This window comes from Protomyctophum bolini, assembly GCF_963924005.1.
Source record: "Protomyctophum bolini genome assembly, chromosome: 6".
NCBI lineage: Eukaryota > Metazoa > Chordata > Actinopteri > Myctophiformes > Myctophidae > Protomyctophum > Protomyctophum bolini.
The window spans coordinates 39,077,829-39,092,210 of NC_137867.1; the positions used below are offsets into that span (position 1 = coordinate 39,077,829).

General features: G+C 40.9%; 2 protein-coding genes across 4 annotated transcripts in view; one reads left to right on the top strand and one right to left on the bottom strand.

Annotated features, from left to right (window-relative positions):
• LOC308316732 (arrestin domain-containing protein 3-like) overlaps positions 1-14,382 on the top strand; it is a 42,998-nt gene that overhangs the window by 6,829 nt on the left and 21,787 nt on the right. The window contains exons 6-7 of one of the 3 annotated variants that reach the window (XM_080765472.1): positions 4,806-5,030; positions 5,085-8,139. In XM_080765472.1, the coding sequence (XP_080621598.1) occupies positions 4,806-5,030; positions 5,085-5,675 (816 nt within the window). In that variant the 3' untranslated portion in view covers positions 5,676-8,139. Of the gene's footprint in view, positions 1-4,805; positions 8,140-14,382 lie in introns of those variants that run through there. The other 2 variants (XR_013964201.1, XM_080765471.1) reach the window with 2 other exon arrangements.
• LOC308316999 (uncharacterized protein) lies at positions 10,451-12,986 on the bottom strand (the record flags this gene model as incomplete). Its single annotated transcript, XM_080765789.1, has 7 exons — positions 10,451-10,457; positions 11,070-11,223; positions 11,600-11,746; positions 11,945-12,173; positions 12,297-12,418; positions 12,820-12,858; positions 12,932-12,986. The coding sequence occupies 7 exons, from the start codon at positions 12,984-12,986 to the stop codon at positions 10,451-10,453; spliced, it is 753 nt and encodes a 250-aa protein (XP_080621915.1).

A 14,382-nucleotide genomic window follows, 5' to 3' on the forward strand; every position in this document is an offset into this window, starting at 1 on the left:
GAGGAGAGGGGAGAGGGTATTCTGCGCCATAAAGATCAGTCACTGGGGGCCCCAGTAATATTAATGGTCAGCCACCAACCAGACACCGACTCTCCTGTGAGCCAGTCCGACATAGGGACACCCCTGTCTGCCTGACAAACAATCATGCACCACGTGGAGGTCTTAGAACCACCACTATGTGGGTCCGACCCTTCTGTATACCTATGCCCACTCTAAGCGCCTATAGCTCAGACCTAGGAGCCAGCAGGAGGTCCATTTGGGACCAGCATGCATAAGAACACAGTTCTGACAGTCTTGCAACATGTGGAGGTCTTATAACCACCATCAGTGGAGACTGTCCTCACTACCTAGGCTAACTCAAGAGGTCCTATCTCGGGAGTAAGAGCCAGCATGGTCCACATGGGACCATTGGGACTATAAGCCAGGCGACATATAGGAACACTCCTCCCAGCCTAAGCTAAGTTCCTTAGTTTCTACCTCCTCCACACTCCGTTCCCCAGCATGCCGTGACCCCCACCTACATGAGTGAGTAGATTAATCTTGTGACTCATGTAGCCTATTTATTTTGAGATGTTTCCTCAATGTAGACATGCAACTGGTGCAAGTTGCAACATCCTTTGCAGGAAACTATGGCATTGCATTTATTGCACTTTGCATGCTCAGCCTCAAGAGTCATTTCCCTCTCTGTTAACCACACTCGCAAAGTGCAATAAATGTGATGCTGTGGAGTAGGAAACTGCGAGACAGGAAACCCAGTTTGTGTAGAGGAGTTTACTGATCTTCCACATACAATACAGACACTCTGTAGTGAGAACAACAACACCGGAACCGGAAGCACTGAGTCCTCCATGTTTCCCCCGTGCTCTTAAAGGCACCATAGCCCTCGGGTGAATGTCTCTCGCAGTCTCTAGATGTGGGTCACCACAATGCCATAGTTTCCTGCAAAGGATGTTGCAACTTGCACCAGGAAACATCTCAAAATCAATACGCCTACACGAATAACGTTAGAAAATAAAAACTACTAACTTCTACAGAGCTTTTTATTATGACTCGACGTCTTTCTGTCTGAATCACGTTAACTAAAAATCAATTTCTCTGCACTTATTTTTACGACTTATAAGCAACTCAATTGATTTTTATTTGGCTCTAAATTAATCGCGCAACTGTTGAGAGCCCAGCCTTTAGGTGCATATACATATACCTCCATAGATTGATTACTTTATAAACAGTTTGCAAAAAAAAGCACAGGATCATAGCCTACAGTACAATAAAAAATAATATTAAATTAATCTGAACATTAAAGACATTTGTCACCACAACAATCATTATTGCAATGTGTACTGTATATTTAATATACAGAACAAATTTCAACAATGATATTGTCGTGGCGGCTAGCTGGTGGTGATTAAATAATAGTGCCAACTCATAATTGTAAATTGCAAATACAATCATTTAATTTGTGTTTATTAAGTACTTGGTTAGGTTAGTTATAATATAAGCATAATATATGTCAGAAAAAAGGGAAAAAATAATATTAGGAACCGTTAGGAACCGGAACCGTTAAAGTCCTAACAAATCCCAACCCCCCTTTACCTCCTCACCCAACCCCACCTATCGTACTCCCCTCTGCACCCGGTAGAGACTTAGGTTCTGACTACTCTGCACTAAGAGTAAATAATGCAATACATTAGTTTTGGGTGGGTGTCAAAGATGAATTATTTAGTTTGAGCCTAATTGTATCCACAGATCCAAATATATATAATATTTCAATATTGCAATCAGGAGTAGGCTATTGTCTATCAACTGACAATATTCTCTGCCACAACCTTCTGAATTACTGCAAATTGTGACTATTAGTTTTGTTGTGTTTTGAGGATATCTTGAAACCTTATTCCAAAAATATATATAAATAGTTAGATATTTATTAAATATTTAGTTTAGTTAACTTGAAATCGGTGACTATTTCAGAGGGTTTTAACAGTCACAAACACCATATTGGATTTCACAATTATCTAATTGTATCTCTGCAATTTGGACAAGTTCAATGGACTCCTAGACCCCAAAAACATAGGGTTAGACACAAAAAGTACTTGTCTAGGATGAATAATGAAGGAGTTAGGCTATTTTAATGGTTTTTAGGCCATCTTGGACGCCATCTTGAAAATAACACCTTTCGGGTGGTCAAACTTTGGTAAACTTTTAGTATGTTATTAAGGACACCTAATACTACATAAATCAGTTGAGAAACCTTTTGTTACAATTTTTTTAGGGTAAGGTGCTTTTTTCATATATTTACCCGCCTAGGAGGGCTATGGGCAGTTCAGAAACCCATCCACCAGTGACACCATTGCTGTTTCTATTTGCTTGGATTCCCCATCAATGATGTCACTACAGGACAGGTTTCTGACACACAGCCCTCCTGTGAGACACAGGCCTTTCTATCAGGATTAGTGAGACCAATTCTATGAAGATAGGTTGAAACATGGTGAAGTGGTCCGATAATTAAGTGCTGAGATATTTACCATAGAGGGTTATGCATAAAGTGAGTGGCAAAGTGAGTTTAACATTGTTTAACGTTGTTTAATGCAATCAGATAGGACTTTTCTGTTTGTATGTATGGGCAGTCAAGGCCAGAAAGTATTTTCTGTCACTCGGTACGCCTTCCTGCATAACTTCCGGGTTTGATGAAGATGTCACTGAGCTAATAGAGCCTGCCTGCTTGCTCGAGGGATAAACTGAATCTTTATCCATCAAGTCAAAATTCGTGCCAGATCCTGTGTCTGGGTGAGACATGACCTTTCTTTGACCCGAGAGACAATATACAACCACCCCAATTGTATTAATTAAAAGTACATGGTGTGGTCTAAGTGTATTAGATATAGATCAAAATTCATGGGACTGGACTGATGACTGGTTGGAGATTCATTCCTTAATCTATAGCAAAGTGGTTTGAGATGTCATTGGGAAAAAAAGTTTTTAGGGAAGTGAAAAGCGGATGTGGAAGGCCTCAAGTCTTCATTCAGAGACGTTTGAGTTACAGAGAATGGCCCACTATCTACCAGTAAGACGCGCAAACGCGGGAAGCGAACGCAGCTCGTACATATTTGGGTTCTTTTAAGATTTATTTTTAAGTTATTCTTTTTTTAAGTCTCATGTCACCCAGCCATGACTCAGCCATAACCATATAAGGAGTCCCCAAAGCAGCTATACGTCCAAATATGGAGTGTGTTGCATCAATCACAAACAAATCACTCAGCTCCATATATGGGCAAAAAGGGGGAACACACGCACGCACGCACAGACAGACATGATCTGCTAGGTCTCATAGTAAGTGCTCACTGCGTTCGCAATCACTGCGTTCGCAATAAATGCCTCTGTAAGTCTGTAATCGACGGAGCTCGAGATCCGTTCGCCCCTACATCTCCATGGAGCTGAGATGTTCTCCATATTTGGGCATGCCTGACAAAGAAAGAACTCCATATATGGGCATAAAAGGGACACGAGACATAATAACTGGGTGGGGCTTGCATTTCCAACTTGCATCGTTCCAAGAGGCCAATGCCGCACCGCTCTAGTAAAGTATAAATATAATAAATATGGTCATTATGAACAGTATTAGACATGTATAGTATGTGATGAGACGAGGCTTGTACTCAATCAATCAACAAACACATTATACAAACAGCAAACATAAGTCGCGACATAATACTGGCATAGCTCACCATATATTATCAAAATGCATTGCATTACAGTGAAAACGGTATCCCCACAACAATGAGACAGTCAGCAGTGAACAATATAGGTTTCAAACACATTTAAAATGACAACTACCTTTTTCCCCTTTCCAGCTGGGCGCTAAACTCTGAGTGACCATGGCGTGGCAGTTCCGTTGGCAACATAAAATCCTTCACTGTAGCGCTTTCCCATCCGTCTGACCGTTCTGTTCCATCCCGAACACATGACAAACAAACATTTCTCAACTCATGTTGGGCTGGCTTTAATAGTCAACTGGTCCCAGTGGACTAGTGTGCTTCCGGTGTTCCTGGAAAACCTTTCAAAATAAAAGCTTTTCCGTTCCGCGGTCTGTTATATTACCTTCGGGTGCATTTACATATACAATGTCTGCTGTGGAAAGGGTTCATTCTCAGCTGTGTGTTTTATCCAGCTTGGGTTTACTCATTTGTGTGGACATCTGGTGGTCAAAGATGTAATGCGCATGCTAAGACTGTATGTAAAAAGGAAATAAAGGCAGGCAGAAAAATGCAATTCAGAAAGGCAATTTCTGAAAAACATTTATTTATGTTTAACCCATTTAGACCCGAGGACGCATTTGTGTCACCTTATAGCTTTTAACCACTTTAACCATTATTTGAAACTTTAGGTGTTTGTTTTTTTAAATCGTGAAAATGTGTGCAAATCTTTGAATATATTCTAACTCCTATCTTTGCTTCTATGCGGGGGGTGTCCCTGGAACAACCTATTATCAGATGGAGGTCGGCAGCCAATTACATATACTTTGGGGGTCCTTGACATGAAATAGTTTGAGAACCACTGACATACAAACCTAGGTTTTTCAGAAAACTGTCAGGATTTAGAAGACATTTGTAGAATCTGGTCTCAGGTCTAAATGGGTTAAGTACCGTAAGTCTTTAGATAATATGAAAGGATACCTGAAGGAATATGAGCTGAGATCTAGATAGTATGAAATATCTGAGGGAATGTGAGCTCCTTGACACCTTTACCAACTTGGACAATAACGTGTCAATGAGACACAAAATCTCATTAATCTGCTTCTGTATTCGTAGGCATATTTGGACATCAGCTTTTCTTCGGACCCAGAGGTCAAGTTCCCGGTGGTCCTCCTTCCACTTGGATACATGGATCTCTGCGGCGGCCAGGGCCACCCGGGGGCCTTCGGCGGACCAACCAGCAGTGATTTCCCCCCTCCCGCTTTTCCTCCGGGCCCATATCCTGCTGGCCCCCCAGGTCAGGTCCCGTATGGACCCCCGGCGTATGGACCCCCAGGACAGGTGGCGTACGGACCCCCCCCAGGTCAGGTGGCGTACGGACCCCCCCCAGGTCAGGTGGCGTACGGACCCCCCCCAGGTCAGGTGGCGTACGGACCCCCCCCAGGTCAGGTCGCGTATGGACCCCCAGGTCAGGTGGCGTACGGCTACCCGGCTGGCCCAGGTGCTGGGCCAGGAGGATACCCCGCACAGCCACCTATGTACGGTGCGCAGCCAGGCATGTACCCCGCCCTGCCCGGCGGCGGGACCCTGGCAGGGGGTTATAACAACCCATTGCCGACGCAGCCGTCTCCTTACGGCTCTCCGTTCACCTCGTCTTCGACGTCTCCAGTGAAGCATCCTCCTCCTGCGTCTGCGCCTCCGCCTCCTCACGCATTCCAACCACCTCCCTCTGCCCCGGCCCTCCCCCAGAAGTCCGACCTCCCCCCCCCCACCGACCAGCTGTACAACATGAGTCTGTCGGACATGTCCTCCCCCTCCGCCCCGTCGTACAATCTGTCCGACACGTCCCCCTCCGCCCCACCGGCGTTCAACCTCCCGGACATGATGAACACCGACTTCCTGTCCCAAGAACAAGTGCCTCCGTCTTATACGTCACTTTACCCGGAGCCTTCCTCCGACACCAGTGCACCGGGTGAAAAGAAGTAGTGGTTTCCAAGTGGTATACTGGGGTTAAGCTTGATTTTATACTAACCCTATCGTAGCAGCTTGAAGGTCAGCTTGTGTCAACTCAGCAAGCGACGTCGTAGTACAGAGTGGTTAGGTTGACACCTTGTGGCCTTGTAACACTTAGCACCCACAGGCATTGATGTTGTCACCTTCTTGTTTTTGCCATATGAATGCTTTTATATTTTGGAATTGTGTACATTACAAAATACTATATATATGTAAATGTCAGATTTTATCCAGCTACTGTATATCTTGATGTTTATTACCAACCCCTACTGATAAGCTACCTTGACCTTTATTATGTGCCCACTTGGAACACTGACACCATTTCAGGGTTACTTCTTTACCACGCAGCCTGGAAAACATGGATTTGTCTTATGCTGTTTATTTCCAATCTTGGGAAAAGTGTTGTTCTGGAAAATATTGTATCTGTAAAGAGATAACTGCAGATCAGGTTAGATATTAGATATATAAAGCTAGATAGAGGTAAATAACAGATGCACCCTAACACAGTGGTTCTCAACATTTTCAGGCTGTGACCCCCAAAATAATCTGGGGACCCCCCATCCTGACAAACACTTGGAATTGTAGAAGCTGAGGCATTAATTTTTTTGTTTGCCGCTGTTCCACTGATAAAAACACTCCATTCCCATTGAAATGCATTGGCAAAATCCGCCCTCATAGGTAGCATAAAGTGCGCTGTGATTGTGCCCTTACAGAGGATAACCATGTTGCATACTTGTTTGACTTTAAAGAAGAAAGCGAGAGCAAGCACTCAGTTGAATAATTCCACGTAATGGTGTAACGGGTGCACGGTTCAGGAAGACATACACTGTGAGAATAAATACCAGCACTCACGTTGTGTCCTTTTAGGATTCTTGTTTTTTTTATTCTTGTTTTTTAATAGGATAGGAATTATGATCATTGTGAACATCGTGAGGAAAATGACCATTTTCCCACAGCGGTCACTACGAATGTTTGTTTTTACTTTACAAAAAAAGAATAAGGGTGGCTGGAAAACTTTAGGTGACCTGATAAGATACTGTAACTTGTTTATTACAAGGAAGATGACTACAAAGAGAACTATAGATATGTTGTTTTAAATATCATTTTAACTCAAGTGGATATGGAGTCCACGCTAAAACTATAACGACAACAGTTGAAAACCATGATTATCATAATCCTTCCCAATTGACAGTCCATGGCCACATTTAACATGTCATGTTTAACACATAATTGGCATTGAAAATGTTTACAGAACAATATCATTCATCATTGTGGATGCTCGGATTATTATCCTGCAATGTGATACGCGGGTGCGGACGGCAGAACAACAATGCAGAGAGGAGGACAGTGTTCCAGGAGTCCTGAGTTGCTGTCGACTCGGCTAGTCCACACCCTTGCATCGCATTATGATTTCATTATCTTTACAGTTATCATTCTTGGTGTGTGGATGCCATGGATGGCCCTTTTATGGTCAGGCCACGTGTTCTGATGGCTCTTGTGGGAAACGGTGTCATGTTTTCCGATTAGGACAGAGGTTCCACTGTTCCACAGAATAGGCCTTTGTTATTATGACATGAAATGTAGAAAGGAGGAAGCGGGAAGAACGTTAAATAAACGATGTTGCCCATGCCATTCTTTAAAAGCTAAACATCTCTTCCACGAATAGGCCTTCTGTTTTTATTAAGCCATGTCACATTAAGGTCAATCTAGGTCTGTTTGATTCTGATATTGAACTTGGATATATGTGAGTTGTGAGTTTTACATGTAGATTCTGTATAAATATATAGTTAAACCTAATTAGCACCCACCTTACTTACACTGTGTTGTGTAACTACCTTTGCAGTCTCCACATGGTCAACTTCAGTTTGCTCAAAAATACTGATGGATTAATAAATCGTTTAATAAACATTTCCGAAAAGGAGTAGGAATAATAATGCCTATTTATTCCTACCCCAGTTCACATATGAGGTGCATGGTCTTGGATATACTAACCACTATATTTCCTCTGACTTGTGAGATATTAATAAATGTCTGTTGTTGGTGCATATTCTCTGTAAGCAAGCGAAATTGCGGAAATTGCAGAAATTGCGGAAATGGTAATTGCGGTAATGGGAATTGCGGAAATGGGAATTGCGGAAATTGAAATTGTGGAAATCGTAATTGAGGAAATTGCGGTATGGCAGAAATTGCAGAATTCAATTTGCTGAGGCTCCATTTACAGTACCCATATTTTTTCTATTTTAGTTGTCTACTCTAGTATAGTACATTGGAAATTGTATGACATGATGGATTTACAGTATTACCCCACATTTATACACAAATGACTACAATGGAAATATGCTCTCAGGCTTCTTTGTGTTTTATCCTTTCGACAGATACTGTATGTATTGTACAAATATGTTTGTGCATTTTTGTTAATAAAAACAATTATCTATGATGCGTCTGATGTTCACATCACAATGCAAACAATGAAAACTAGTTTTCCTTCGTATTCATTTACATACTACATACCATGTAGTCAATGGTGTAAACTCAAGTGAACGATAGTAGGCTACAACTGTGTTACATAATGGCTAATAATTCACCAACATCCCCACTAGCATGTATCCAGGTCATCACCTAATTTTGTTACTACTTACTAGTGCACAGAGACCCCTTGGGGGTGATGATGTTGCACTATAAATAAAAAATAAACTGAAACTGAAACTAATTGCAATGTGCAGCTGTCTGGCATTTCCAAGACCCGCACGCAAGAGTCTGGTCAGCCATGTTGCACAGTTGGGCTCTAAATGTGGAACATAAAATTCCCATAGATTGTGAAATCAACCAGGTGCTCGAATGAGATACAAAACAGGTTTAAAAGTAGGCCTTTACTTGGCATACCTGCCCTGATGAAGACTCCTTTGTGAGGTGAAACATGTTGGCTTTTTAAACCTTTCGAATAAAATACCTTGAATTTTCTATCCACCCTCTCCTCATTTTTACACCTTTTTGAGTGGTCGGATCGCTGCCTTTTCTTCAGTATTTGGTTATATTATTATCTTTGAGGTGTGGGGAACAGTAGGCTTTTATGCACCACATCTGAAACAAACTCCCAGAAAATTGCAGGTCTGCTGCCACTCTTATTTATTTTAAAACATCCGTTTGCCACTGCCACCTTTCCTTTTTCTCTTTTCTTTCTGTACTTATTTAGTTTTGCATCCTAATGTTATTGTATAATTTAGTTTCCTATGCTTAATGCTGTGTAAAGCACATTGAATAGCCTTGTTGAAATTTATACAAATAAAACTAGAGCTGCACTCTGTCCAGTGCCTACTTGTGCACACAATTAGGCCATAAATGGCCTACTAGTGCGCAAGCAGAGCATGCAAGTCGGGTTATAACTGGCTGTCAATGGTGACGTACCGGTAATTACGATATGTTTCAATATTCGTTGGGTAACAGGTAACGTATGTCACGTATACATGTATGTAAGTTGAAAGTACTATACTGTGATCGGCTATGCATTGTGCTCAGAGGTATATATACTAGATGTTGATGGTGACATAATTAAGATATGGATCAATGCCGGGTTATAACTGGCTTTTGATGATGACGTAATAAAGATAGGTTTTCAGATTATGTATACATAGACATTACCTTTAATTCACCCGACACTGAAACATATCCTAATTACGTCACCATCGACAGCCAGTTATAACCCGACATTGAAACATATCGTAATTACGTCACCATCAACATCTAGTATATCTCCGAGCATACACATAAAAAAGTCAGCACAACCACAATACTTGCACGCTCTTCTTGCGCAAGTAACTACCTTGCCTTGCCTTTCTCATCTGTCACTCCACAGGGCAAATATAGGTGCTACGCCCTTAGGATACATAGATTTTGTGTTAACCAAACAGTTATGCAACTTGTGTTCTCAGCGAGGAGGGTACCTTTTCAGGTGATCTGAAAGGAGATGCCAGATGTGCAGTGGTCGACTCGACATGGAATGGGAGATGACAGCAGAACATGCACACAGAAGATATTTGTAAACTCAAAGTGTTTAATTCCAGAAAACCCAGAAGGTTTGAAAAGGTTTGAAGGCTGGCTGAAAAGTTTTTTTTTAATGTCCCCCTAAATGTAATTCAATTCAAGCTCCATCAATCATGAAAGGTGGAAAGGGACAGAGAAAGAAACTCTCATGGCCCTCTCACCAACACCTGTTGCCATAGGCCACTGTAAATGTTTGAACAACACTTGACCAATGCACAGTGAGACATTACACAAAGCATTATTTTGCCTGATCGAAAGGCTCTACTGTAGGTGGGGTGCCCGGCTGCGGCCCCCACCTTAAATACAATTTCATATCAAAAGTCACATAGTGAGTGTCGTTTTTGGCAGTTGACAAACTGGAATAGAGGGTATGCGCATGCTTAAAGTGAATGGCACATCGAGTGGCAAATCGAGTGGCAAAGCAACATGCGTGAGTTTAACATTGTTTAACGATGTTTTTAATAATAGGACTTTTCTGTTTGGATGCATGGGTTGTCAAGGTCAGAAATTAGTTTTTGCCAGTCAGTAGGCACTCTATAAAGCTTATTGTCTTGACTCTTGGTTGTAGGCTATTGAAATGCATAACGGCCATAACCTATATGTCATATTGTGTTGTGGAATGGGTCCTCCAAGGAGAACGGCTTGGTCCCGGAAATCGAAAACCTCTCCCTTCATGTGTTGTGAAAACCATTAGATCACTGTATCCATCAGCAACTGGAGAATATGTTGGATACAAGGAATCAGAGGACTTTCTGGATTTGTTTTAGTTCTTTGTTTATTTTCTGACTTCTGTGTTATATTATATTGCTCCATAGTTTTTTGATATGTGCAATAGTAAAATATAAAACTAATAAAAGAAATCACACCCGTGTGAAGTGAGGGGCACTCTTATCATCGTACATCATTATACATCAACTCATCAGGCCAATCACAATTTGCGTCTTCATCATGACGTAAATTGACACTGTATTTGCTCAGCCTCAGACGTAATTGTCCATTCATTGTCAATGGGAATTTAAAGTTTGTGTAAGACAGTTTGTGGACATACCAAAAGCTGGAGGGGCTAGCACCTATCAAAAACTAAATTTGGTCTGGACTGAAATGTGTATACAGATATACATATACACAAATGAAGAAATGATAAGAATGATAACACACATTTTGGCTCACTCAGTATCAGTATCAGTATCAGAAACATTATCTGTATTCTCCAACAGATTTTGCACTGGAAAACGTGTTGTATGTTCTAGAATCATAGTATCTTTATCAGGCTTTGGAGTTCGAGCTATATTGGCAGGTAGATGAACTGGAGGATGGATGTGGAACCGATCATCTCCAAGCTTGATGTTGTTGTCAAGTCGCCGTTGAATGACTCGTTGTACCAAGTCGTTTCGAAAGTCCTGGGATGTAGGCTCATAGAGGTTCCTAGAACGCCATTCACCTGACAGCTTGGAGTGAAATACACTGACCCTCTCTTTTCCTGGGGGAGTAATATTACAAAAACACAGCATATTCATTTATAACATTAAAGTTGTAATATGAATCCATTCCATGTTTATCCCACTTAGACCTGAGGCCGTTTCTAAAAATGCCTTCTAAATAATGACCTATGTTTTCTGAAAACTTCAAATATTTATTCAATAATTACAAAAATGTTGCTATTATTCTGTACATAGCATCACCATCAGCTACCCCAATAGGGGTTCCCGTCTTGAAGGGTAAAAGGTTAAAACCCCAAAGGGGTTCACATCCTAAATGGGTTATTTTTCATTTTAAAACATTTTGGTTTGGGAATGCATAGCACACAGACACCGTCCTGTCAAGTTCAAGTCTTTTTTTGTTTCAAACATGCTTACCAGCTTGAGTAGTGGCATGTTGACGGCCAACATTGTGGTTGTGGTCAATGACACTCAGTTGGATTCTTGCCTGCATGGTGACATATTTGAAGTGCCTTCTCTTCTCAGCATACTTCAGCATAGAACTGTGGTACACTTCAAGAGCTCCTGAAAAAAATACATGGCATCATTTTTATAAACATGTCCTATTGAATTTTTGAACAGGTAACACATCAAATAATAGTATTCTTTGTAGTTTTCTTTTGTGTGCCACCTAACAACGCTATTGTTGGGTGTGCTTGGAAATGTATAACCTACAAATATCATAGCTTGGGTACCAATATTCATAAACTGATTCCATCTTACCAGTGTGCCTGAACAAAGTCATGTGATCCAGGTCTCTCAAGAGTCTTTTATCAAGTACAATAGCCTTGAGAGTGTCGTATGCGGCACTGTCCTTCTGAAGCCACTTCTTCCTTCTCTGTTGGTCAACACTGAGCTCATCATGGTAACACTTGTACTCCTGTCCATCATCTTCCCACCGGTGGATGCCACATACATGAAACAAGACAGAGGTCCAACGGCGTTTCAATTCCTGGACACATTTGATTTATAAATTTAGACATTTTGCAACATAACGCCCGATTAAAGTATTTCAGTGACATGCTTTGCTCTGCAATACAGCATTTTATAACAAATACAATAAAATCAGAATCACCCTTTCATCACCACCACAAGTGCTGCAAGACCACCAAAGGTGATTGCTTATAGACTTGATCCATGGCTGCAATTCACGGTTGCATTTCTTCTTTGATAATGCAGCTACCTTCTTCTTCACGCCTACAGAACAGAAGACAGACATGGAATTAATGGATAAACTAAACAAACGTAATAATTAACAGTACAATCTTCACAACAAAAATATACTTTTCTATCAAACTTGAAGTGTTACTGTAGATAAGGCAAATAGATATATACTTTTTATTACTCCTGAAGGAAATGTGTTCTTTTCAACAGCTCCAGTTGCAATACATTCATAGTGTCAATGAAAAGCATGGTGAACATGTAAAATACATAGAATGCAGTTTAAAAAATATATATATATATATATATATATTGAGCTGTAGCTGGTTCAGCCTACAACGTCCTTGATCAGCTTCCTGTACTCCCCCCTCCTCTCCCCATTGCTACACTGGCAATAACTGTACACAATAGATAAAGAAAAACATCAACACAATTACCTTTTGCAACATGCCATGGATCATACTGAATACTGATGTCTAAGTTTAGGGTACTGCACCCTCATGATCTTCCTTATGGATGGATGACGATCTGTGGTGACAACATCAATACCAACTCCTCGACTCAGCAAGCCATTCAGCCCCCTCTGGAAACCTTCGGCCTCCATCGCAGATGAACTTGTAGTCTCAGATACCTTTTCGAATCAGAATTAAACAAACACAAAGTACCCACAAAAGTAAGTAAAGGCTAATGGTGTATCCATATCTAAAATATAATGACAACAATACCATGGGATGAAAAATGTTACCTGGACTAATTCTGACTTTATTATCTTCTTGGTTGCGTCATCCATGAAGTTGTAAGAAGTGTATTTAGCACTGTAACCTGGGGAATCGGATCTGTACAGAAAAAGAGAGAATCAATTATACAGCTGGGTTAGACGTGGATTTCAAGATACAATTACATTCCAAAATGTACAATTTGATCATAATACAAATTACCGTATTGTGCCGAATATGAGGCGACTCTGATTATAAGACAACCACCATTTTTCAAGACTCATTTGTGGAAAAAGAACATTGCATGTCAAATAATAGTCCCTGATTATAATATGAACATGTTTTTTTAGGATATTTCCATTGGGAAAAAATGTAGCCTTATATTCAGCACAATAGGGTAATACACATTTGTTTATGCTTGTTGGTGCTGTATTCAGAGGGTTAGCACCAGAACCCGCTATGAAACGATATAATTTGATACATTTCATTTCAATAGTAGTGCAGCACTTTATTTCAAGACTATATAGTCTTCACTCTTCAGTGATGCAAATAGGCAGCATCCTTAGACTAGATTGACTACATTGAGAGAGGATGCAATCACTACATTGAGAAAGGATGCAATCATGTCACCCTCCGTGGGTCCTGGGATGCAATACTGTACTCCAACGTCATTGAAGTAGGACTCATAAAATGTCCCTGGGACCCATCTAAAAGACCACCATTGGGTTCCAAATGTCCACACATTACATTGAAAACCTATTTACATCACTGAGTCTGTCTGTGTGTATAGGTAGTACATAAATCAACTGCCCACATTAATTGGAATAAAAATATATAACTACCTGGCATCACCTCCAACGTCAATATGTCCACCATTACATGTTATTTCCTGGAGATTGGACATAATTTGTTCCTGCATTTCAGTGTAGGCTTCATAGACAACTGGTATTAGATAGGTTGACTGCAATGAATAATAAGCTGTCTTTCTAGGAAGCTGTAAATTGACAATATCAGCCCACTCTGTAATTTCAGTCTGTGTTGTCCCAGTGAAAAGAATAGCCGCTGAAGATATCAAGTTGTTCTCAGGCATTCCACGAGCATCAGGACAAGATTGCCATGCTCCACTGTGGCCACCAATGCAAGTCCATTCAATCTTGATCATGGATCCATTACAAGTTGTTTTTCTATCAAACTCATCAATGATTTTCCCACATGTGTGACAAGTGGCAAACAGTTTCATGAGGGCTGTTTCATTTACAATCCACTTCCTTTCGGACCAATCAC